The 26,322-nt window shown below is 33.8% G+C and overlaps 1 protein-coding gene across 14 annotated transcripts in view; it reads left to right on the forward strand.

Moving 5' to 3' along the window:
* dlg1a (discs large MAGUK scaffold protein 1a) overlaps positions 1-26,322 on the forward strand; it is a 242,441-nt gene that overhangs the window by 74,047 nt on the left and 142,072 nt on the right. For 8 of the 14 annotated variants that reach the window (XM_056459979.1, XM_056459981.1, XM_056459982.1 and 5 more), the window contains one exon: positions 11,637-11,804. In XM_056459979.1, the coding sequence (XP_056315954.1) occupies positions 11,637-11,804 (168 nt within the window). Of the gene's footprint in view, positions 1-11,636; positions 11,805-22,404; positions 22,513-26,322 lie in introns of all 14 variants that reach the window. The other 6 variants (XM_056459973.1, XM_056459974.1, XM_056459980.1 and 3 more) reach the window with 1 other exon arrangement.

A 26,322-nucleotide genomic window follows, 5' to 3' on the forward strand; every position in this document is an offset into this window, starting at 1 on the left:
TTATTATTATTATATTTATTTATTTATTTTTTTTTTTTTTTGTGTTAAGAGCATTTTATTTATCCAATAACGAATTGTAAATATTTATTGTAGATACTTATCAGAAATCCTGATGTGTGTGTGTGACAAACAAGAATATGAGCCAGAGATTATTGCATGAAATGAAACGATATCCAATCAGAACAGCAAGCTGATAATAACACAGTTATGCTGCAGCATAACACAAAAATTTAGACAGCAAAGATGGAGGATCAGTTTGTCAATGTGTGGGAACAGCATGAATTTTTATTCAGATATTTTTCTGCTATGTTTATTCTGAAGTCTTGGTTAATTTTGCGTGATTTTGTGTGCTCACATTTGGAACTCTTCTGTTTGTTAGATCATATGTTATATCATACTGTATGTTACACTACACACTACAGGAGAAAAATAATCTGAGGAGATCTATAGGAGATCTTTAGGTTTTTTCAGTCTTCATGTTTGGGGTCTCTAACATTTTTTTAAACTTATGTGCTTTTAAAAAAACAACAACTATATTTTAGTGTGTACATAATCTTTTGTGTATATACATTGAAAAAAATGGTTAGTTGGATTTACAAGTTTTTTTAAAGTAAGTGGATGCAAACAATCTATATGGGCTGAATTTAAACGAACAAATTAAATTGAACATTACTAAATTAAATAAAGTAAATAAATAAATTAAATAAAGCCCATTTAAATTGTTTGCAACCACTTACATTTTAAAAAAAATTTGTAAATTCAATTAATCATTTTATTCAGGGTACATTGAACAACGAAGCAGCAATATGTTGCATTTGACTATTACTATGGGTTCAGATTGCACAGCATAGTTCAAAGTTCAAATTCGTTCAATTGCTCATGGCACTGAGGGGATTTTTTAAAATGAAAGTAGCTGCCGATTCACAAGAATTCGTTTTATTTTATTTAGTGTATCATAGTGGGATTAGCATGTTTATTTTTTTTCAGTCCTCTACAATGGGTTCTGTTACATCAGCCTATAATTGGCACATATGCTCTTTCATACAAAGCTTGCAAACAGTGAGATTGAAGGGGCACAAGGTCTCTATGTAGGATGTGAATCTTTGTGGACAAATATTTTGTGCAGACCAGGAATGTCCACTTTTGTGTTTCTTTCTTTTTTTTTTTTTTTTGCATCTTTTCTAATGCTTATTTTTTTTATTTAATTCACCTTAGTTTAACATTCAACAACTGTTAACAAACAGCACTTGTATGAGGTAGCTTGAACATTCAAGTAATAAATAACAGATAAATTCTTCACTTTTGGACTTTAGTGCAACAGTAAATATAAAAAATATAATATAAAAACAGACAGCACCTTAACTTAAAATATTGCGGCAGGCAATCCAAGGGTTTACATATCTCACAGTTTACTATGGCAATATTGTCTTCCTCAACTTTATAATAGACCGCAGATGTATACTCGCGCTTTCATCTTTAAGCGTTTTCCGTGTGGAAAGCGTTTGCCGGCGTTTAACCAATAGCGTCTCTGCAACAAAGTGATGTCATGCTGCATTTGTTGCTATATATTCGAGTGCGAGATGTAACGTCCGATTGAGTGTGAAACCACATGATAAGGCCCGATTTCTGATCACGTGATCCGATCTGGAAATCCCTAGTGTAAAGAATCCAGTGTATTTAATTATTTATATGATGCAAAAAAAAAGTTTTCTTTCTTATAATTTTTGTCTTGTTTCTAGTCCAAATATCTACTTTTCAAAGCGAAAATAAGATTATTTTACTTACTTTGGCAGATAATTTTGCTTGTTTTAAGGAAAAAGTTCTTATTTCTTCTGAACGTGAAACAAAACGATGTTTTTTTTTTCCCTCACAAAGCAAAATAAGAAAAGCATTTTTTACATAGAGATAGTGAAATGTTTGATTAAAATGTAGAAATATAAAATACACATGAATAATATATTGTTTTAGTATGCCCCAAATTTTAGTATGTAAAATGTTTCAGCATACCAAAAAGGTTTTAGTATGGATTGTGTTAATTAGGTGTTAATTAAGTGTGGTGCTAGGGGAGCGCGGGGCACAAAGTAACGCTGGGTTAAATGTAACACAGAGTTTTAAGGTATTTGGGTTGACCATGGCATGCTTCCCAGGTTTTCACCACAGTGTCGGCAGATGTCTTCCTGCCAGTTATTGAAAACTTTCAGCGAAATTTGGATGAGAAGCCATTTTTGCAGCATAAGTATTTTTCATTATACTCAATATTTTTTTATTTAAACAAAATCTTTAAAAGTATGTGTGTAAAATCTTATATTGTTGTGATCACCGTCTTCTAGGCTAAAATATGAAACCATTTTGAAAGATGTAAGAAATACAGTGACTGCTAGCCAGTTTTGAGGAAAACATGACACAGCGGGGTTAGTTGTAACAGGGTGTTACAATTAAGCCACACACTGTTGGACACCAATTTAACTAACAAAATAATTTTTAGAATCTTGAGTGTAATGTTGAGAACTTTTTAAATAAAAATGTTTTTAGTACAAAATGTTTTAATAGAAAAAAATATTGTATTGCTAATAAATCAAAAAAATGCATAGTATAATAATGGATAAATAGATAATAATGCAAATAGATTCAAATGTGTTTATCCAGTAAAATTTTTTTTTACTCCTGGCACTTTTGGCAATACTGCACAGAAATCATAGGTCCGGCGAGCATAATTCCAGTGCTCAATTGTAGGAGAGGCTTGTGTGTTGTTGGTAAAAAATTGGTTTGTCTAACCCTATTACTTTCTTCATTATTTGACCAAAACCAAAAAGTGTTACTTTTTGCCCCGCTCTCCCCTAATCGAAAAGAGAAGGCACCAAATAACGGTCCATACATCATACTAATTAAGCAATACAACTGTTTATTGCTGGTACACACAGCTGATATCAATTATCACAACATACCTGCCAACACTTCAGTTTTTCCCGGGAGTCTCCCGTATTTCAGATCCATCTCCCGCCCACCTCCCGTATTGCTCTGTCTCCCGGAAAACTCACGGAATTACACCCCATGATTTTATGATCCGAATGTTGGCAGGTATGCATCACAATAATATTCAATAATCATGAATCATACTAATGAACATCATTAATCGAAATATGACAAAATTGCACCAAAGGCTTTTAATGTGAAATGAAGATGAGTAATAAGGGTTACATTGATAAAAGACAGATAATGAAACCCCAAGCAATCTGATACAAGTATATACAACCTCAGAGACGTGCCATCATTTTCCTCTGCAAAGACTGGGGAGCCCGTTGCAGTCACATTGGAAAACCAACACGTGTCTGAAAATGCCGGGCGATACCCCACTTATCCCATGGCTGAGCTTCCAATGTTTCAGCAAGAAATGAAATATTGCAGTATCAGATTTTTCCAATATAGTTTATTCCTACTCTCTTATTGTTTTTCGACATGTTGGTTTCCAGAAATCAGTTGCTAGGATTGCCTTATTAATGACATCACACATAGTCACAAACGGCAAGTGATGATTGGTCGGGAAGCAGTGTGCTGTCTGACATATTTCTCATTTACAACCTGTCTACAACACAGCTAGACCTCATAATTGCATTACAAACATTATGGAATTAAATACAATTTGATTTTATATGTAATGTAATGTTTCAAGCAATTGAATTGTAGCAAAAATAAACATTGTTTTTCTATTCTAGCAATTCAGCTTAAGGCAAGTTTATTTCAGGGAACGTTTTGCAATTGACCCCTAGAACTTTTTTTGTATGCTTTATTTGTGTTGTCATCTGGTGTTTTGAGTGTGACTGAATACAGGCTGCTTCAGTTCTGGATGAGCAGCAGCAATGCGCTTTGAAAGTTTAATTTTAGGTTTTGCAGTGAGGACAGCTGGGGAGGAGGGAGGGCCATGATGTTTCCTAGAGAGACAAGAGGCAGAAACTATTTTAATTCTGCTCACAGCAAACTGTCTGTTCAGATGTCAGCTTTTTCTTCATCTCCCAGGTTGAAGCACAAGTCAAAGTGGGATGTGATGATCTCATGTCTCGTTCCTGTCTGCCCTGTGGATCGCAGCAGGAAAAGGCCAGACACAGGGAGAGGAAGTACAGTACGCTGCGCTCACTGGCATGGCATATGAAGTTGTGATCAAATATGCACTATATTTTGAATTAAGTTTTACAACGGCCCTTCTGGAAAATGAAGTTTCAGCTATTTTGGAGTTGGCTGGGCGATGTGACAATCTCATAAGTCATTTCATATCCTGAAAAGGATATATCACAATATAGTACCATTTTTATATGGTCAATCAATAATTTTGCATATAGTAAATGACTAATTTAAAGCGTGTACAGTTGAAATCAGAATTATTAAACCCCCTTTGTATTTTTTTCTTTTTTAAATATTTCCCAAATGTTGTTTAACAGAGCAAGGAAATTTTCACAGTATGTTTGATAATATTTTTTCTTCTGGAGAAACTCTTATTAGTTTAATTTTGGGTGGAATAAAAGCAGTTTTTAATATTTTAAAAACCATTTTAAGGTCAATATTATTAGCCCCTTTAAGCTATTTTTTTTTCCGATAGTCTACAGAACAAACCATCGTTATACAATAACTTGCCTAATTACCCTAAACTGCCCAGTTAACCTAATTAACCTAGTTAAGCCTTTAAATGTGACGTTAAGCTGTATAGAAGTGTCTTGAAAAATATCTAGTAAAATATTATTTACTGTCATCATGGCAAAGATGAAATAAATCAGTTATTAGAAATGAGTTATTAAAACTGTTACGTTTAGAAATGTGTTGAAAAAATCTTCTCCCTGTTAAACTGAAATTGGGGAAAAAAATAAATGTGGGCTAATAATTCAGGGGGTTAAATAATTCTGACCTTAACTGTATATACTCAGAATTGTACTCATTCATTTGTGATCATATTTCTCACTTTTATTTAGAATTTCAGGGCTTTTTTGATTAAAATGTAGAAATATATAAAATACACATTATAAGTGATTTGAGTCATTGCAGAGATGTATGAATGCAGTCTTCTCAGCTCACGGGAGTCATACACTGTATTGTTTTCCTACTGTACCATGACTTTATATTCTGTACTGTACATTATTTCTGTTAAGTGACAAGACTTTTGTCTAAGCAAAGTCAGGCCTTACTGTCCTAATTAAATAATTAAAAATCAAGGCATGATCAAAAATTTATTTTAGTAAAATAAGCGTAATCTAGAGGCATTTGCCTTTCATATAAGCCACTTCTGATACCAAATGATCAACTAGACGTCAAGTTATTATTTGTTGTTCCTGAAACTTAGATAGGCAACAAGACTTATAGTAGATAGTGTCAGGTGGTGTATATATGTATTGCTGTAAAAACTTGTTAAAAACAGAAAGTGTTGTCTCCTAATTGAGTAGAAATCTCCGCAATGCGAGGGAAAGAGTTAAAACAGAAAATACACTTCTAATAATATTTCACAAAATCATTTTTGGCTTCTATAAATGCATCCTTGGTGTGCAAATAAAAGACTTCTTAAAAATATCATCCCGACATCAAACCTGCTAGCCTGTTTTTCCTCACAAAGCATTGTTTCAGTTTATAAATAAACTGCTATTTGTGTAAAACGAATTCATTATTCAGATTTTTCGGTCCAAAAACAGTGCTTGCCTTTTGTCTGAAAGGCCACACATCTGAGCTCTCAGCGACACCTGTTCTGTGCGGTTCATCCGAGGTGAATGTGCCAGACCTCATAATCCCAAATTATGCTGATCACTCGTTTATCACGCAAATGATGGCTTAGTCTTATTGTAGAGTGAATATGTTTGGTTTGGGCAGCCCGTGTCACAGAGCTCTCCCTAAGGTATTCAAGGTGAAGCGTCTAAAATAAAGTGCTGTGTTTGCTGAACTCCGGGCCTCGCTATGTTTTCTGCCAGATAAACAGACAAGAGCTGACAGTTTTACAGCAGCACGGCTAGACCCGAGACATTTGGGGCACGAGGCTCTTCCACTTCTTAAAATCCTACACAGCATCCATCAAACAGCATTTTCTAGCAGCCGTGCGCCTCTCAAGCCTCGGCCTTCTCCAGGGCAGTGGCATTGTATTGCAGAGGACATCGCCTGTGTAAAGCCATTCGTTTTTCACTGCTGTCAAGTTTTCCGAGACCTGTCCTTTATGGTTGAATAGCCGTGTGAGTGATCTCTCTGCATTTATTAGGTTTTACTGACATTCGCTGGGCTTGGATGGACCAGCGTTGAGCCAGTCGAGCAGCTCATTATCCAGGCAAGCTGGGCTCAGAGTTCGCCCTGAAGCCGAGTCACTGAAGCACTCAGCGGTGTAATAACATCTCCAGAACTGCGCCCCGTCTGTCCCTTTCTCTCCCAGCAGTGGCTTCGAGTTCAAACTCACCTTTCAATTTTGCTGGCTTTGTGGCCCGCTGGGAGTGCAGTTTCAACTTTGAGCTGTGAGGAACAAGGCAAAGGGGTTTTGTGCACAGCGGTTTTTGGTAAAAATGCAGCAGATGACTTAGGATTTTTTTGGTGTTTTTTTTTTTTTGTGTGTCAGTGGTAGTACTGTAGCACATTTCTCTTAGGTCTGTTTAATAAATTGCTGGACTCAAAAGGACACATTTTTTCCTGCTATCAGGCAAGCCAGTGGTTTTAGTTTAATATAGGTCAGAAATATCAAATTAATTTTGTTTTTCTTATGGCTTTCGCTGTATTTATTATTACTTGAGTTTGTTTATTGTTTTCTTTTTTGTTTTGTTTTTTAGGATTTGTGATTTTTGTTTTAGTCTAGGATTATTTTTTTGCTTTTTTAGGTTTTGTATTGGGTTTTATTGTACTTTTGTTTTGGGTTTATTTTTATTTTTGTTTCATTTGGTTTTTGTTTGTTTTTCTATTTTGTTTTGGTACTGTAGGTTCTTTTTCATTTTTATTTTTTTTAGGTGTGATTTAAATTTTGTTTATTTGTTTTGTTTTGTATTGTCTTGTGCCTTGTTAGAGATTTTTTTCTTTCGGTTCGGTTTTTGCTTTATTCTATTTTTTTTAAGTGTTTTTTTTTTGTTTAGTGTTAGTTTTTTTTAGGTTTCGTTTTGGATTTTTTGGTGTCATTTTGGGGTTCGTTCTAGGGCTTTTGTTTTGGATTGGTCGGTTTTATGTTGTGTTTTTTGTGCCTTGTTATGGATATAATGTGTTATGGATTTAGATGTGTTTTTTTGTTTAGGGCCCTATCATACACCTGGCACAAAAAGGCGCAAGCCTTGTTTGGTGCAATTTGTTGCTATTTTCAGACCAGCGCAACCCTAATTTTCATGTTTTGTGCCACGTTGTTTAAATATCAAATCTATTTGGACCACTTTGTGGACTCATTGGTGTGCCGGTCTAAAAAGGAGGCATGTTAAGGCGCATTGTTGGCGGGTTAAGGAACTAAAATAGACCGCTACATTGACCAAGTAAAAGCTGGTCTAAAGTTCAGCGCAGAGCGTGTTAGTTGTGCGCCTATGCAGGTCCAAATGTTTACACATTGCTTAATACATGCAGGATGTACAGCAATACACAAATATTAAAAGAATTAAAGGATTAAAATATTACAAAATTATTATTTACTACATAGATGATAAAATACTACTTCCATGCCTTCCATGCGGTTGGGGGTGAGGTATTCATGACAATTTGTGTTTGTAAAATGTTATTATTATCAGTAGTATTATTTATTATATGCGTACTTATATTTGTTTTAATAAAAGCAAGTTTAGATTTATCCATCTGTCGGGTTTTGAAGATGTCTGCATCACCATAATGGGCATAACTATAGGATGTGTGTTTGGATATAACTAATTTTTTTGAGCACACTTCATTATTATTGTTCATTTTTTCGTTCGCTGGAAATTAGAACTGAATTTAGAAATAGTTTTGAAACAAATCTTTGTGCTTAGCAAACAAAATTAAATATGTAGGCTAATGGATGACTTCAGTGGAGTGTGTACAACACCGTTTTCTTATTCACGAAAGTGACGGAGTAAAGTAAAGAGAAAGTAAAGAGGCCGAATAGAGGAGGCTCGTTCTTTATCTTCACACTGCAGATGCCCGGTTTAACTGTTTTCTCAGTAGTGAAGCTTTCAGTTTTTCCATTTACAAAGTCCGCCATGTAAATAGCAAATGCACCATGGTGCGACGCAACTGACTCTTAAAGGGAATGGGAGATGAGACTCTGATTGGTTTGATGCGCGTTATGCACAGAACACACCCATAACTCATTAAGAGAATAAGCACAAGCCTGTCAGATCATGCGCTGGGGCGTAAACTGTATTTCTCCATCTTTAAAATAATAGAAGTGGATTCAGACATGCTCTTAATACTTTTACGCCATGCGCTTTAGACTTTGCGCTTAGATTGTTAAAATAGACCCCTTAGCGTTACTTTTGTTTAAGGTTTTGATTAGTTTTGTTTTTAGATTTTATTTTGGGTTTTTGTTTTTGATTTGTTTGTTTTAGTGCAAACGGATAGGCTGTCATTAATATTTTAGATTCATTTGATTTGTAAGAGAAGGTTTTTTTCATGCTAAATAACATCGCATCAAACTGCTTGTGATGTGCTTTTTTGATGCAGTGGTTAAATGCACCATTTCTTTTTTGTTTTCTTTTTTTGGGTGCTAAAATAGGGCATGGGATACTACTGTGTATCTCTCAATATGGGCGAATCTGCTCAGTCTTCCCCATGCTGCTCAGAGGCGCTGATGTTACTGTAAGCAATGAGCATAAGACCCCAACTTGGAGTTTGTCCCACTTTTTTGGGGCATCTGTTTTCCCTAAGAAACTTGCCCTCTTTATCTTCCCCCTAGACTTGTGTTTGCATTTCCTAACCCATATCCAGGAATGCTATAGAAGGGGGCATATGTATCAGGGTCAACAAGGCACCTGGACAAGATGGATGTCTATGGATGAAAAGCACTCCTTAATAATTTGCGAATCCCTTTCAGAAAGTTACAGCACAATATTTCACATACGGTCGTGGCAGATTGGGGTCGACTGTGATGACTGTGTAGCGGGTGCAATCCGGGGGTTTCTGGCTCATTTAAAAAGTGTTTCCCATCTCAGGAGTGTGGTCCACAGAGAAATGGAGTTGAAATAGTTTCGCAGTTTTAAAACAGTGCTGAAGTTTAACTTTATCAGGTCCCTTTTTCCCTCTAAATATGCAGTTTGAATATGAATGCCTGAGGCTCAGAATGAACAATCGTTATATATGTGTTTAATGTTTTTATTTAATCTATGATTTGCCATTGTAGTAAGGATTAAAAATAAATAATAAATTCAGTTCAATTAAATACATTTCATAGAGTATATATATATTTACCTTATCCCCTCAACTTTTTTAGTACTTAGGCCCAATACCAATTCTATTTTTATTTTTTATATTTTTACCCTTACCCCATTCCCTACCCTTTCCCCTCCTTTCCCCTTGGCCCCTGAAACAGAATGTGAAGGGGAAGGGCTTCAAATTTTAACCCTAAGAAATGGGACAGCACTTCAACTGCATCTGCAAACATCAACATATGTTGTCACAAGCTCTAACTTCATAGATCGATGATGGCAACTGCTGTAGTTATTCCAGTTACGTTTTTTGGTATTTAGCTTCAGGAAATCACTGAAGGCAACAATATCATGTTATCATAATGATACAATGCGGCAATAAACTTGTAACTGTACTGTGCATTTACACTATGACCATATTCATCTCGAAACTATATTAACATTATACCAGACACTGTAAAATTGTCTGTCTTGACCAATGCGGTTGAATGACATTTGTGCTGGGAGCACTGTACAAATGTGGCGGTGCTATTGATGCTCAGGGTTCGTATGCGATATCTATTGTATATATCTATGGGACTACTATACAAGGGTTATTATTATGGATTATAGTTAGTAAAAATTATCAAATTTTATCAAAAATTATCGAATTTTAATTGATGGTAAAACACAAACACGGTTATGAATTTATTAAATCATATGGTTTTAAAATTTTGTAATAATGACAAAAAATAGTAATTTGTACATCTACTTCTGTGTGCAGCCATGCTGCCATTGTAGATGGTGTATTCTGGAATATTTTCGTACCCCTTGGTTTCGAGTGTGGTCCTGAAAAATCTCAGTTTCTATGGTTATCAAGTCCTTGCCCTTAGCACTACGCCTTCAAGCTAAAAAAAATTGGGATACCCCTACCCCTTCATGTGAATGCACAAAATAAGGCCTAGGGGTAAGGGGAATGGCTAAGGGGATTGGGCCTACAGTACATATACTGTTTGTAAATTGAACATTGATTTAATCTTCATTCAATCTTCAATAAAAAATAATTTTGTACCCCATTTACATTTTTTTTCAATCGGTACAAACCTCTTATTGTGACTTTATAATTTGAAGTAGTATACTTGGTGATGCCCAATATATCAGTAGTTCTATCGGTTCTGGTTGATAAATGCAAATTTTTTATGTCATTGTTATCAATCTGATAATAAAATTAAATTACTGCCTGATTAATTTTTTTTTAGGATTATGATTTTGGGATAAGAAAAGTAGATATTTTCTCTCTGTTGCCCTGTTTTCAGCAGTTGAAGCTTTAAATGAAATCATTTATACACTTTTATTTTTGTTTGTTTGTATGTTATTTTTGTAATCAACCTCATTACAAATTATATCAATATTTGTAAATATCAGTTTATCAATGCATCCATAGTAATTTTCTTTAAATAAATAGTTACCTTATTTGATTTAGTTTTGTGGGGAAAAAAGAATTTAATCAAAGAAAAGATGTTTAAACTAACAACAGATTAATCAATCTTTTTCTTTTGTATGATACCATATATTAACCAAACATACTTCTTATTTTTTCTGTGTTGCATACTTCTTAGAAGGAACTGCTGACAAGAGGGAAATACAATAGCAGAATAGGAATAAATATAGTACGGGGGGCCTTGCTCCAGACTTGCGTCTAACAGAAAGTCTAGACATGCCACAAGGAGCTGGATGCTTGTAGAAGTTGCACTTAACTGTTCAGTTCTAGTATGCAGAGAAGGGTTGCAGAAAGAGGAAGTATGTTTGGGTACAACATCAAAGGACTGCAGAATGACTGATGAAGTGACGTTACACTAAATCTCCACCTGTTAATATCAGTTGTGTATATATACATGTATGCTGGAGTCAGGGAAATATAAGTTAGTTGCTAACCTCCTGATTGCAATTCTTGTATTGCATTGGGGTAATGTAACCCAGAGCTCTGTCCTCAAATTATTCCTTTGTATCTAATAAATTACTAAATGTTTTAACATGGAAGAAAACCCTCTCCTGACCTTTTTTTTTTACTGAACACGCATGGAATTGGCTAGATATATAGAACCATTTTTAAACATCTAATAGGCTTCCTTTTATTATTTCTGCTAATGGTAAGTAACCAGTATAGTATTTGTAACTGAGTCGACAGAATAGGGGACCATCAAAATTAGTGTTATTCAGCATTGTATAATTTATCTGGTAATGGAAGATTAAAAAGAACTCATAAACTTCATAAACTCGAACTGAATTGAGCTTTATAGTAAGCTTTAATAACAGACAACCTTTCTCTTTTTGCCTCAGAAATATAGATACCAGGATGAGGACACTACGTCACCTCCCGAACACAGCTCTCCACACGTCCCAGGAGACGCACGTCCTCCTGAGTTGGTGCAGGTGTCGGAGAAGAACATCTCCCAGATTGAGAATGTACACGGCTATGTTTCCCATTCACACATTTCTCCAATGAAGGTAAACTCTCTCCGCAGTCATTCGGCTCCATGACGTGATTTCTGTGTTGCATGGCATCTATATTGTGTCTCTGCTCTCTGTAAACATGCGTACATGTTGTTTGTGATAGAATCTCCATCAATGTCATGTTTACACACACATGCACACACAAACACACACAGACTAAAGTAGAGAATACAAATGCATGTTATTGATTATTTCTTAGGATAACTGATAAGTCATGATTAATTATCAGAAAAATCTAATACTTATTTCCAAATTGAATATATAGTTTATTTCAGTTTAATTTCATCATCGTGCCCAGTGTTAAAATAGTGTTTAATTGAGAGCCTATAGATGTTTTAATGTGAAATGTATACAATCCTCTGACTTTCTAACATTTAGATGTTCAAACAGCAACAACAGCAAGCTTAACATGTAAAACTTATATATTTTTATTACAGTTGCCTGTAGCTCATGATTCACAGGTGGTCTTTTTGTTTGTTTATTTGGGCTTTTTAATTGCATTAAAGGACCTTCCTCTGTGCTCTGACAACTTTTGATGTTGAAATGGTCAAATTATAAACATTTTCTAGTTGTATAGCAATATATATATATATAGTTAAATAAATTATACATAGAAATAAATATATAACATAACAGAAAACGTACTGGCAGCTACACTGTAAAAAGCAATTAGTTGACTTTAAGTAAACCGGTTGCCTTAAGAGTGACAAGTTAACTTTACTTAAAGTGAGTAAACCTGTTGTAACTTGGATCTTTTAAGTTGAATTAACTTTTTATAATTATGCACATAGTTTACAGTGCTTAGCATATATAAGCACACCCCTCACAAATCTATCTTTTAAATTTATGTTTTAAATAGGAAGCTATACAATATTATATTTGTGCATATACATTAAATTAGTCAGTACTGAAACCAATAGTATCTAAAACCAATAACTTTCGATAACGGTCCAAAACCTAGTACAGCCAAATTTATATGTTATAGAAAAATATTAAATACAAATTTAAAAAAAGAGGATAAATCAAGAGAAACAAAAAAATTAATTTAGTTTTTAAGTTGATATATATATTATATATTATATATAATATATATATATTTATTTATTTATTGTATTATCTTTCAATTTCTAAATGTGTTTGGTGACTAAAATATTATTTTAATAAATATATCTGTTTAATAAATCTGTTTTGTTCACAGTAAATGCACCAAAATACATTGAATATTCACTGAGAAATGAATAAAAATATATTCATTTTCAAAATGGGGTGTACTCAATTATGTTGAGCACTGTATTTACGTAATAATTTTAAGGCAATAGGTTTATAGTCAGCTAATTGTTTTAAAAGCAAAGTGTTTACTCACTTGTTTTAGTTAAGCCAACAAATAGTTTTTATATATATATTTTTTTTATAGTGTAATTACCTTGTTATGCATCTTAATTTACATGACCAAATCAGACACCTTGTTTCAAACCATTATAAAATACCATTTATAAAAAGTTAATGCAACTTAACAGATCTAGGTTAAAACAGGTTTACTCACTTTAATGTCAACTTGTCACTTTTAGGGCAACGGGTTTTCTCACTTTAAGTCAACTCATTGCTTTTTACAGTGTAGCTGCTAGTACATCTTCTGTTATATATTTATATATTTGCTTCTATATAGACCATTTTGAGGGATGTAAACAAAAACAATGATCCCAACATATTTCCTGTTTTACATTTTTATTTCTATAACTTCTGAGAATCGAAAAGGAGCCACAAATTGATAAATAATGTTATGATAGCAGTTTTAACATTAAGTTATCATTGAATTGCTTCTTGTTACAGTTATGAAATAGTTTGATAAAGAGCAGGAAGTGTTATTGAGCCAGTGACATCACCACATTGAAATGGCCTATATAATTTATTTTACAATATATTGTTACACACTATATTGTTTCAAACCATTGAAAATGTGAAATGAAAATGAAACTTTTTGACATCAAAAAACGTCTGAACGGAGATTAAGATCCAGTTAGGCAATTTAAAAACAAAAACAATTAACAGTTAATACCAATAAATTGCAAACTACAAAAAACGTTAACTAGCTAGACTGGTTAGAAAAAATTTAAAATGCTTTCCCCCCCCTCATTTTAACAGAAAAAGTAAACTTTACCTCTAGTTCTGGGCATCACTATACCTATGAGATTCAGCAAAGTAATGTTACCTATCTTTTTTGTTAAGTTCAACACAGAGTGTAATACATCATGTTCAGTATGGGAAAACGGGTCAGTAGCAGCCGCTAAAACAATTTCTCGAAAGCTACCTAGCAGATTGGCTTGCAGTTAAACTTAGTTTTTTTTTATTTTCAATAAGACGTTTCAAAATTTGTACTCACAAACAAACAAAAAACAGATAAAGAGCAGTCATGAAGTGCATATTAGACTCAAAGCTAAACTTGTGTGTTAGCATATGTGGCTAAGCTAATGACACAGTACTGTAAACACAAAGTGCACACCACTGGAGTATTTTAACTGTCTAACCACTACAAATTTAGAAAAAGTCTCAGTGTGTGTGTCAGATGAAAAGATAGCACCCGCAAGCAAGAAATTAGCAACATGACTCAAAACTGAAGCTGGACTTGTGCACAGTTGGCTTTGTTATTGTGGTCATCATTAATGGATTATAGCTGGTCCACTGAGACCGTTCTGCTGTAGAGTGACTCAGTTTTCTGCAGTTGTTGGATGGAGCTCTTAAAATATGGATGCAGAAGGAAACATTTGTCAGAAGGTTAGCCCAGTTACGCATTCAGTACCTTATGTTAGCAGTCACGCTAACTCTGAATGATTCTGTTTACTATGAATGAGAAATATTCCAGGGTCAAAGCATGTTGTTTTTGAAAACATTGATCAACATCTGGCCCACATGATTACATCTTCACTTTTTCTTGATTAGAAGACACAATCTGCAGGATTTTGCAGAAGAGAATAGATTCAAAAATGTCAATTGTGTTAAACTGTTCTGGGAATGCTACACTCTTACTGGTAGCTGAAAGCCATATCAGATTAGTCAGAATATCGAATGAAATATCACATATCGCTGAAGTGTCATAACCAGACATGATACAATAAAGCAATAAAAGCTTTTACACTTTTTTAGTCTCTCTTGTCAGGACAGTTTTGTGAGTTTTTATGACCATAGTAAGTCAGACAATATGTGTAATGTTTGTGAATGGGGAAAAAATACATATAAATCTATTATGGAAAGATAAATTACTTTTCAAAATGTTTTCGTTTTTATTTACCAATGAATGAAGGAACGAATGAATAACAGTTGTAATTAGTGTTGGGGAAAGTTACTTTTAAAAGTAGTGCATTACAATATTAAGTCACTACCCCCAAAAAGTAACTAATTGTGTTACTTAGTTACTTTTTATGAAAAGTAATGTTGTACATTACTTTTGAGTTCCGTTACTTTTCCTTACCTGGGTGAGGTGTGATCTCTTTCAGAACTTGCAGATGTTTTCTGCGTCTCTTGTTTTCAATTGCCACCGCGCGCTCATTGCATGTCGGCATCGTTTTCTGAGGCGCAAGTCGTTAATTAAATAAAGTCAAGATTCACACAGCTTCTCCTACTGCAGCAAATTACGTTTTTACTGTTGATATTTGGTGCCAGTTAATCAGGAAGTGATGACTTCGTTCAGTTTCTCTCGATGGATGGAAACGCTGCTTTATTCACACTTAACAACAATCCATTTCTTTTCTTCGATGAGTTCAAAATAACAAGAATCCATTGCAAAAATGTAAGTCTCCGGCCTGCCATTGTTTCTGTTTCTGACTGTCTGTAGTGATGACAGGGGATTCGGTCAAACCAGTTTCTTAAACAGAGCTGAGTTGTAGTGAAACACTTTGCATCTTCATTAAGTACTTAATTGCTTACTTTTTAACATAACAGACCCCATCTTACTTGAAATAAACCAATATACTGAGTTATTCAGTTACTAGAACAGTACACTGACTAGTGTGCTGTTAAAATACAGACCTGATGATGATGATGACTGTGAGCCGACTGTTTCCTTGCAGCACACTCTCGGTGTGTGATTGAACCTGACTAAGGTCAATTTTATTACGCAATATATTTTTTAAAAGCCAATTAAGCAAGGTAAAAAGTAACTTGCGTTAATTTTTTTTTAAAGTAACTCAAGTAAAATGACTTATTTTTAAAAGTAATGCGATACTTTACTCGTTACTTAAAAGTAATATTAATACGTAATGTGCGTTACTTATAACGCATTACCCCAACACTGGTCGTAATTTCAAAAAAAGTCTATTGTTTTCAAAATAAACATTTACTCAATCACTATAAATCGTTTTCTCTTCTTACAGTAAATCATGAAGAGAGAATAGTAATGCCTACGCATAATTTAAAATGAAAATGTATTGATATTAATTTTAAAGATTAAAACATTAAATCAGTTTTAACACAAATTGTAATTCCAGAGAAATGGATCGATTTCAAATGGTCTCTTATTTTTTTCAAGAGCATTTTTATATAAACAATTGAAGGCAAAACTAGTCCTCCTGTGGTTTTTGTTGTTTATTTTTCACATATTTCACAAATGATGTTTAACAGAGCAGGGAATTTTTCTGTTTTTTTCTATATTTTCTTATTATTTTCTTATTATAGATGATGTATTTTCTATATTATCTTCTTATTTGTTTTGTCTCAACTAGAATGAAAGCTACACTAAAAAAAAGTGTTGCATGCAAAACTGTTGCAAACAATTTATTTGTGTTGAATTTAAATAAACAAATTAAATTGAGCAATGTTCAACTTAATTTGTTTGTTTAAATTCAGCCCAAATGAATTGTTTACAACCACTTAACGTAAAAAAAAATTGTAAATCCAAGGAATCATCTTTGAATATTTTTTTTTCAGTGTATTTACTGTTTTTAAACTTAAAAAAATATTTTAAGGTCAATATTGTTAGCCCCCTTAAGGTTTTTTTTTTATTTTATTTTACCAAACAAACCATTGTTATAAAATGACTTGCCTAATTACCCCAACTTGCCTAGTTAACCTACAGTAATTAACTTAGTTAAGCATTTAAATTGCACTAAGCTGAATACTATCTTAACAAAAATCTAGTAAAACATTACATACTGTCATCATGGCAAAGATAAAAGAAAACAGTTGTTAGAAATGAGGTATTAAAACTTATGTTTACAAATGTTTTGAAAAAAAACTGTCAAACTGAATATAGGAAAAATATGAAAGAATAAAATTGAACAGTTGGGCTAATATATCTGATTTTAACAGTATATATCATGAGAGAGAAATGAAGAAAGAAACAGGTAGACAATTTTTCTTTGCAGGCCTATTAATAATGACCTACTATTCTGGCTCTCAGAGCGGTTCTCCCACTAAATTATAATTATTCTTCATTATCCATAGACAGAAATTGTAGTATATTAAGAGAAAAAAATAGTGTAGACAATTTTAGCATTACATTTTAATTTTCTGTGCAGGCCTATTAATAATAACCTACTATTGCTCTCAGAACGGATCTCCCTCTCAATAACAATTATCCTTTATCCTCCATAACACGCAGGTGTTGCAGAGGTTTGTAGATGAATGTCTCCGTTTTAAAAGCCACAGTTCCACTGCTGATGTTTGAGGAGGAGCAGCGTTGGGCTCAGATCACTGGATCTCCCCGCATGCAGACAGAGCCCTGCCTGTCACCTCCCATCAGCCTCAGCTGCACGCACACACACACACACACACACACACACACACACACACACACACACACACACACACACACACACACTCGCTCTGTCATCACTATGAGCCTGCATTCCTCCTAAATCAGTCCATGTGCTCCAGGCTGATGGTGCGTTTCTGGCTGCTGGCCGAGCTGACGCGCAAACATGAGCTCTGAGAATCAGTGCTTCATGCTACGGACACATATCTGCGTTAGCTCTTTGCGGAAGGAAGCGTTTTAGCACCTTGTTTGGTGAACACCGTGCTGGATTGTTTGGTTGTGAATTAAGACGGTTGTTTTCTTCATATTAGCTTGGTGATGTGATGATCTGACTGTTTTAATGGGCATTAGTGATTGCAGTAATCGAGCGCCACCTTGTGGTCATTATATGTTATGAAAGGATCATTTGTAGTCAAAAGATTTTTAATTTTTTGTTATAACAACCTAGCTAAGCTTTAAAATCAAATCAGATATATTTGAACTGGAGGTAATACACCTAAGTTGAAGCTTTATTTTATTTTAAGATTATTAAATCTAGTAAATCAATATGTTTTATATATCTGTTCTGGTGATTCTCATGGTCCTCATATCTTATTTTGTTAACCTTTGTGCCACATAAATGATGCTTTTGGTACAGTAAAATCAAAATCATATTTAATTTTGAATGAACTCTAAAAAAACAAGCAAACCAAAAAAACACTTGCTAAGTATGTTAAGAAATTTACAAATAAATTTTCTCACACAAATATTAACACAGCTAAATAGATGGTTCTTAAATGATATACAATAAAATAACATTTTATATTGTTATTATTATTATTATTTTGATAATTTATTGACTTTTACTTTATTTAAACATTTTTTTTTACTCATTCATTTATTTATTTATACATTTTTTTTTATTTATACAAATATTTTTTTATTAATTTATTCAATTATTAATTGTACTCATAATTATGTAACTGTATTTATTAAAAACATAACATTTGTAGTTGTGCGAGTGTCTCTGTTAGACCTTTAAATTTCAGGAGTGTCTGATTTTCGACTTGATGCAGATTGTTGAATAATTTTGATCACATTTGCGCCATAAATCGGTTTTACACACTCTCGCCCCGGCGATGACGTGACTGCCTGCTTTCTGCAGCACACGACACATGAACCACATGCCTCTGGTCAGGTTTCTATTTACAGACCCTCTACTGGCAGTCAAGACTCAGAGATGCTCCCGTCCACAGTTAAGGATTGTTTAACCTTTCGGTTCAGTGGCACACAGCCGGAGTTCTCCTCCTAAAGCGCGTGCGCTATTTGTTTAACGTCGCATTAATTTATTGTGGTAGATGTCTGAGATTTAGCGTTTTTAACCCGATTATGTGATTGTGTTGATTCGCTGTGTGCTTGGCTGGAGCTGTCGGCACAGATGGAGATGACATCTTGTGGCTCTCCATGTCCCACAGTTGTAGCGTCCTGTGACTGGCCTGCGTTCTGGTAAAGGCCTACAGTGATATCAGTGCTGAAGCACAGCAAAGCTCTGCTGGGGTATTTTTATATCAGGAGGAATAAATAGTGTGTTTTTTAACACAAGGGTTGCAGTAATAAAAGTGGGTCATTGTGGTGTGTTACATATATTTGGAACACTGAGGGATAAATTGCAATTTCTACATAATCATTTTGTGTACTGTGTATATTAAGCAAACACAAACTTTGGGCACTAGTTGAGCACTAGTTCCGTTACTTGGTTACAGTACATTGTAAGTACGTTTTACATTAATGTGATATATTTCTTTGTGTCATGGACTCTTTAAAATAAAGTGTTAGCATTTAATATTGTGGAAAATGATAACTTTGAAGAAAAAAAAAATATTTTGTACATATTTTAAAATGCCTCTTTGGTCTCTATAGTTACACTTAATAATCGTTTACTTTCTTTAGTTAACCCAAAATGTAAAATGAGTTTTTAAAAAATATTTATTTGGTGAATTAAATTTTTAAGAGAAGTATTTGTTTGAAAAAAAAATAATGCAACATCTCTGAAAACCGAGATTTCTAGCATATTTTGGCATTAATAAAAAGGATAATGTGTTCTTTTTTTATACTGTGATACAGCATTGGTAATACTGTACATTGACTACAAATACTAATGCAATTCAACTAATTGTTCAACTGCTACTTGCCGACCATGCCTTTGTCTTAATTAAATGTAAATTATTTGTTTAACCACACTGGCTTGGGTTTGACCTTACATTTTGTTAAAAAAAAACAGCATTTTGTTATAGTAAGAAGAAGATTCAAAATTACAATGGATACAGAAAACAAAACATTCTTTACAGACTTTGTTTTGTAACTTTGCAGATATTCTAAATAAGGACGTTCAAAATGCAAAAAGGTTATGACCCCTTTAAATTGTAATCATAAATTTGGCTTCTGTGAAAATGTCAAAATAGGCCTATTATATATAAAAACAAACATGTAATGGACTAGATAATGTATATTATGTATGTGTAGAATTGTGAATTCTACTAAATCTTTGTATTGATTTGGTGCAATTGCAGGATTTATGGATTTAGCAACACAGGCTCATTTTAAATATATGTTTCAGTCTACACTACCGGTGAAAAGTTTGGGGTCTGTATGATTTTTGTGAAAAATTTTAAATTGTGAAATGTTATTGCACTATAAAATAACTGTTTAAAAGTAGTTTATCAGTTAATTTAATAATGTATTATTACTCCAGTCTTCAGTCACATGATCCTTTAGAAATCACTCTATTATTATTATTATTATTATTATTAAGGGTAATAGTAATAAAAGCAATAATGACTGGACTAATAGTTTCATTTGAAATATATAAAATAAGTAATAAATAAATATTTAATAAATCAGTATTTAACAATTTAACTTTTTTTTTTTTTACATTTAAAAAATGATGAACAGAATAATTTTCTTTAAAACAAAAAACAAAAAAACAAGCGACCCCAAACTTTTGACCAGTAGTGCACATATTTGTAGAACCACAAATAAAAAAGTAAAATGAAGAAATATTTCTTAGTAAAATGAACACTGCAGGGCAGGTTGATGCTAACTTTTCTACACTAATGATATTTACAAAGACATATTGTTGACGAATAAAGGATTATTTTTGTGCAATCTTTGCACAAGACCAAAAATATAGCACACAGTGTCTATGATTTGTAATCCAATATGTTTGCCTCACCTATCCATCTCCAAATAGACAACTTTTCTGGCATGGTCAGTTTGCTCAGGTGCTCACTTTGTATGGAGCTGTACTTGTGATGCAGAGTTCTTCGGTTTTATGCTGTGTTCACACCAGACATGGAACACGCAAATAAATTTCGCTATTTGTGCGTAAATAGATGAACATTTCGAGTTTACTCGCTTCATTCGCACGTCAAATTCTCTTCATTCGCACGTAAAATTCACCTCATAATAGACGTGGATTTGTGTCACGGGCAGGGCTTCTGTCTAGCTTCGTTGCTAAATGGCTAACAAGGATTTTATTGAGAGAATAGCTGTGTTAATAAGCTTAAGGGAGGCTAAAAACAGCGTGTATATTCGTTTGGTGCCACTACACTACATCATTTCAGAGGTGCACCCAGCTCTGTGAGTTCATCAACGCCTCTAGAAACTGTACCTGGATGATGAAGGCTTTCAGCGGTGCTCCTGACTGAGCCGAGCCCAGTTTAATAAACTGTTGTCCGGTGTCGGCAAGAGGATTTTCCCTCGGGGCACGAACAACTGGTGCTACGTTATAATCATGCCCCCACAAGAGAATAGTCCTGATTGGTTAATGTGGCGCGATTGTCCGCTGAAGTTCAAGATTTTCCAACTTGAGCGATTCAAATGCACAAATCGAATCGCGTCATTCCCGCTGCCTCATTCGCACGTATTGCGCTGCAGGATGTCTATTCGCATCCTTGCATTGACTTAACATGTAAATCACTGACACTTGATGCTTCATCCATGTCTGGTGTGAACATAGCATAAGTCCAGTGAAGCAGGGTTCCACAAAAGCATGCAAGCAATGTAAAATCAAGGTAAAACTATGTTTTCGCAGTGCAGTTTTCTCTTATGTTTTCTCTGAATATTGGCTGGGTTTAGATTAGTGGTTCATGGACATGTAATGTGTTTCTAAAACAACAAAATATTCTCTATCTAAAGAATTTCAGATTCACAAAAATGTATACAGCGCCCTCTAGTGAATTTGTCGTCTAAAACGTGCAATGAAAGGTACCTAGAGCACCACTTCAAATGTTTATTTTCAATCTCAAAACTAGATCCTGATTATTCTCACTGATTTAAATCAAACATGAACTCTAAGGAACACACATTTGATGAATTACCATCTAGTTTGATACACCGCTGACGCACATGATCACGTTATGGCCCATCTGTCCAATCGTTCTCAAATGTCTTCATGAAAATGGCAATTCACCTGCTGTCTTCTGCCACACAACCGCAAGTGTGTGCCTTTTATGAGTGTCTGCAGTTCATCATGATGATCCGTGGCTTTACAAGAGTGTTTTCTATGTCTTCTGCATATATACGATCATCATTATGAAATTATGAGTGTCTAGTTCAGTCATCGCACTGAACTCGCCTCATACCGTCCATTCTTTTTTTCTTTATTCCTCATTTTATTACGCTTGTTCAGTGAAGTTGTCATGTGTCAGTATCTGCATGGTTTCAGTGAAGGGCACGATGCTTTCACACACTTCAGTTCTACTCTAAAGCTGCTTGTGGGCACGTTGTTTCATGTGTGTGTGTGTGTGTTTCTATGAGCTTGTGTTTTGGAAGTCATGTTTATCACCTGAGTTGCGTGCCCCTCTTCAGGTAGAGTCTCTGGAGTGTGTTTTTGACGGCCCGTCGACATTAGGAGGTGAGGAGGTTCCAGCCCCCGCCTTTGCCACACTTTACTCGCAAAGTGACATACTGATTCAGGTAAAGCAGTGCCATCCTATGCTCTTCATTCATGTTTTTCATTTAGATGTATGATGAATCACTTTAATTCATAAAATACACTTTAAAAAATGATAAGATACTTTACTTTAAAAAAGTGTGTAAGCCTTAAAATTGACAAGTTGACTTAACTTAAAGGAATACTCCACTTTTTAAAATAAAAAATTGGAAGAAGCACTTTTAGCTTAGCTTAAAAAAAGCATAAATCAGATTATACTGTTATCATCCCACTCAAAATGTAAAAATTTAATCAATAGGAGCAGTTATGGAAAGCTTGTCTAATAAGTAGTAACATTGTTTACCAAGACAGACACTGTAAATGACAAGTTGCTATTTTCTAGGCTGATATCGCTATAGGAACTATATTTTCATTTCAGCAAAACAATCAAGGAACTTTCTGCATTATGGCTGCAGCAGGCACAATGATATTATGCAGCTCCTGAAAATAGTCCCTAGCTAGATAACAGTGTTGTGTCATATCATTGTGCCTGCTACAGCCATAGTACGGCAGCACAGTTTCAAGATTATTACACAAGAATGAGAGTATAGTTCCTAGGCATATCGGCTTATAAAATTGAAACTTAGTACACAGTAAGAGTCACAGAAGAGTCCAGCTTTAAAGGTGCAGTATGTAAGTTTGACACCCAGTGGTTGAACTAGGTATTGCACTCCTGGATCAAAACAAAAGCAAGCGCAGGTTGCCAGATTGAGGACAGGAGCGAGTGATTTAAACAGTGTTCTAAATAAAAGCAAAGGCACGTGATAGAAGGAATATTTTTCATAATAAAAGGAGTTTTTGTTGTTACCAACACCACCTGAAATTTATATTTTAGAGACTTCTGTTTCTCACAGGTGAACAACAGAAAATCAGGTAAACCTTGTGTGCTTTATTCAGTGTTTAATGCTAACAATGTGAGTTTGAATGCCATCTTACATGACATTTAATGTCATATACTGAAAGCAGCAGCAGCAGATAGTTCACCTAAGATCCTGAAAAGAAAATAAACTGTCTGAAATTGAATATTAGAACTAGCCTAAACACATATCAATGATTTAGCATGTACATTTATTATGCTAAATATGCTTAATATGTATTATAAAGATTATAAACCTTACCATTTCCTGAGTGAGCGCATATTCTGTGCTTCTGAATGGCTGTATTTAAATTTCTGTCATGTTTCGTCTGTTGCAAACAGACAAAATGCTCATCACTGCGTATCTAGTCACGAAACGTGTTGTTGTGACACGGGGTTACAATGAAACCAGCTCACCTAATGTTTACATTCATTATATTTGTGTCATTTGTTAATTAATAACCTCATGTGGAACTGAATCGGTCTCATTTCGGAGTCCGCTACTGTCCACCGGAGATCGCATTTTGGTCACGGACGCATTCTTTCAGAGCCTTTCCAGCAAGGCAACCCGAGGTGCTGAAATATAATTGGCTAAAGTGGCATTGGGCAGGGCAAAATTACCAAAAAAAAGAGAGGGTCTGGCACGGAAAGCACATTTTCAAAGCAGAATATCTGACTTCAGCATTGTTTTTCAGATAAACAAGAATGTTCACTTGGCATGTTTCCTTAATATCGGCATACAGATTATGGTATTTTTATGCTTTAGAAGAGTGAAAAACTTACACACAGCACCTTTAAAAAGGAAACTTATCTAAAAAAATTTGAGTGAGATGCTAATGGTCTAATATGTTTCAATTATTTATGCTAAGCTAAACTAGAATTGTTCCCAAAAATTAGCTGGATGGATTAAAAAGTGGTAAAACTCTAGAATCTAGATCTAAATCTAAAATGACCCTATTTCCAAAGGTTGAGTGTTCCTTTAAAAAAAGTGAGGTGAAAAAACGGTTAAACTAATGTTTGCACAGTTCATAAACTTAATAATTTTAAAACAAGTTTACTCCCTTTTTTATAGTAAAACCAACTAATCTCTTTTTACAATATAAAAAGGGACAACTGATGCTTATGGTTTAAAATAGTGGCTTTCCAGCTGTTTCCATTAATAAGCTTGCAGTTTATGCAGAATTAAATGTTTTGTTGACCTTGGCATGACTGCAAACATGTGTAAACTTAATGTATGATGTCTACTGTAGCTATGTTATATTACTTTCTTCAAGTGTATAAAAGAAATTGTTAAAATTGGCCTCATATATCCAGGTTTTTGGCTAATCCTATTATTTTTGTTACTACTAAAAGCCATATGAAGGTATTTACATTTATGCAGTTTGCAGAAGCTGAACAAATGTAAACTGTATGTTGAAGGCATGCATTAACATGGTACTCATAATCACAAAATTGGTGCTGGTAAGGGCATGATCTAGTGTTTTAAAACAAACACAACTGAAACATTAAAAAAATATATGAAAGAAAGTTATATAATAATATTATAATTATATTAAAATCATATACTATATTATAATTATAATACTCATAATAATTTAGAAAAGAAAAAATAAAAGAAAAGTATTCAATAGTTTTTAAAATCATGTTTTCACATTTATTTGTTTGTAAAATATCTATTTTTTATTTTATTTTATTTTATTTTATTTTATTTTATTTATTTTATTTTATTTTATTTTATTTTATTTTATTTTATTTTATTTTATTTATTGTCGGTTGTTGAAGTTCGCTTTGGAAACACTAGGTGGCAGAGATGTCACAGTGCAAGAAGACATGTTTTAGTTTAAACTTTATTGTCCATTCTGCTTGGCACAGAAAGGAAATTTGTCTTTAACACTGTTGTATGGTGTTATGTATACAGTCTTAAATCCAATCACACAATAGCAACACTCATCAAGACAACAGCATAAATAAAAAACTTAAAATCCAAATTAGCCCCATACATATTACTGCAGATCATTCTTGACAACCACCCCATTCACTTCAAGACAACGGCAATTGGGATAATTGACATTTATAAGCATTTCTTCAGGTTTAAGAAATTTTAAACTTGCGTCCTGATGGTAACATTTTAAAAGCTGAGTTAAGGGGATGTGTATTATTTATAAAAATCACAATTGCTGTTTGTGGCAAATTGCTGTAAGTGGCTTTTAACTAAAGCTTTTAGGCTGTTAACCAGTAACTGAATAGTTATGACGGCATTAAATTAGCAGACGTCTGTCTGACCTAATTTTATCCTGCAGGACCCACCACCTATCCTAATTTTCACACATTAAAGTCTTCTCAGAAATACACTGCATTACCAAAGTAAAATATCATAGGAATTCCAGTTCACAAGGACTTTAATGTTTCATGTCTACTCTGCCATACAGTAAACATAACCTTTAAAGATGTAATTCTTGTGAAATCTCATGAAAACTTTATAATAAATAAATATATATATTTATTTATTATATTTATATTTATTTATATATATATATATATATATTTTTTAGATATTTTACTAATACATTGTGAGTGATGTCAAAACTTCTATTTACAGTTTTATTTTTTTGGCAGTGTGTATTGTTTATTGCCAGGATAACCCTAAATGTTCTTTTGAAATAAATGATCACACAGATTTGTTTGTGGCTCTCTTGAAAGGATAATGCTGTCTGATAAGATGGCCAGTGTCTGGGTCAAGGAGGAGTAAATAATTCATGTTTACATTGTCCGACTTGTTGCACAGCTGTTCTAACTAACCAAATTCACCAGCAGGTCAAATCATTTGGTGGTGAAATGGTCAAATCAGCATTATGAGTCAGAAATTTTGTTATCGTTGATAAAGTAATTGACTGTATGATCTACTATATGCAATAATTATCTATCTTTCATGTAGAAG

The sequence above is a fragment of the Danio aesculapii genome, chromosome 6 (genome assembly GCF_903798145.1).
Source record: "Danio aesculapii chromosome 6, fDanAes4.1, whole genome shotgun sequence".
Lineage (NCBI taxonomy): Eukaryota > Metazoa > Chordata > Actinopteri > Cypriniformes > Danionidae > Danio > Danio aesculapii.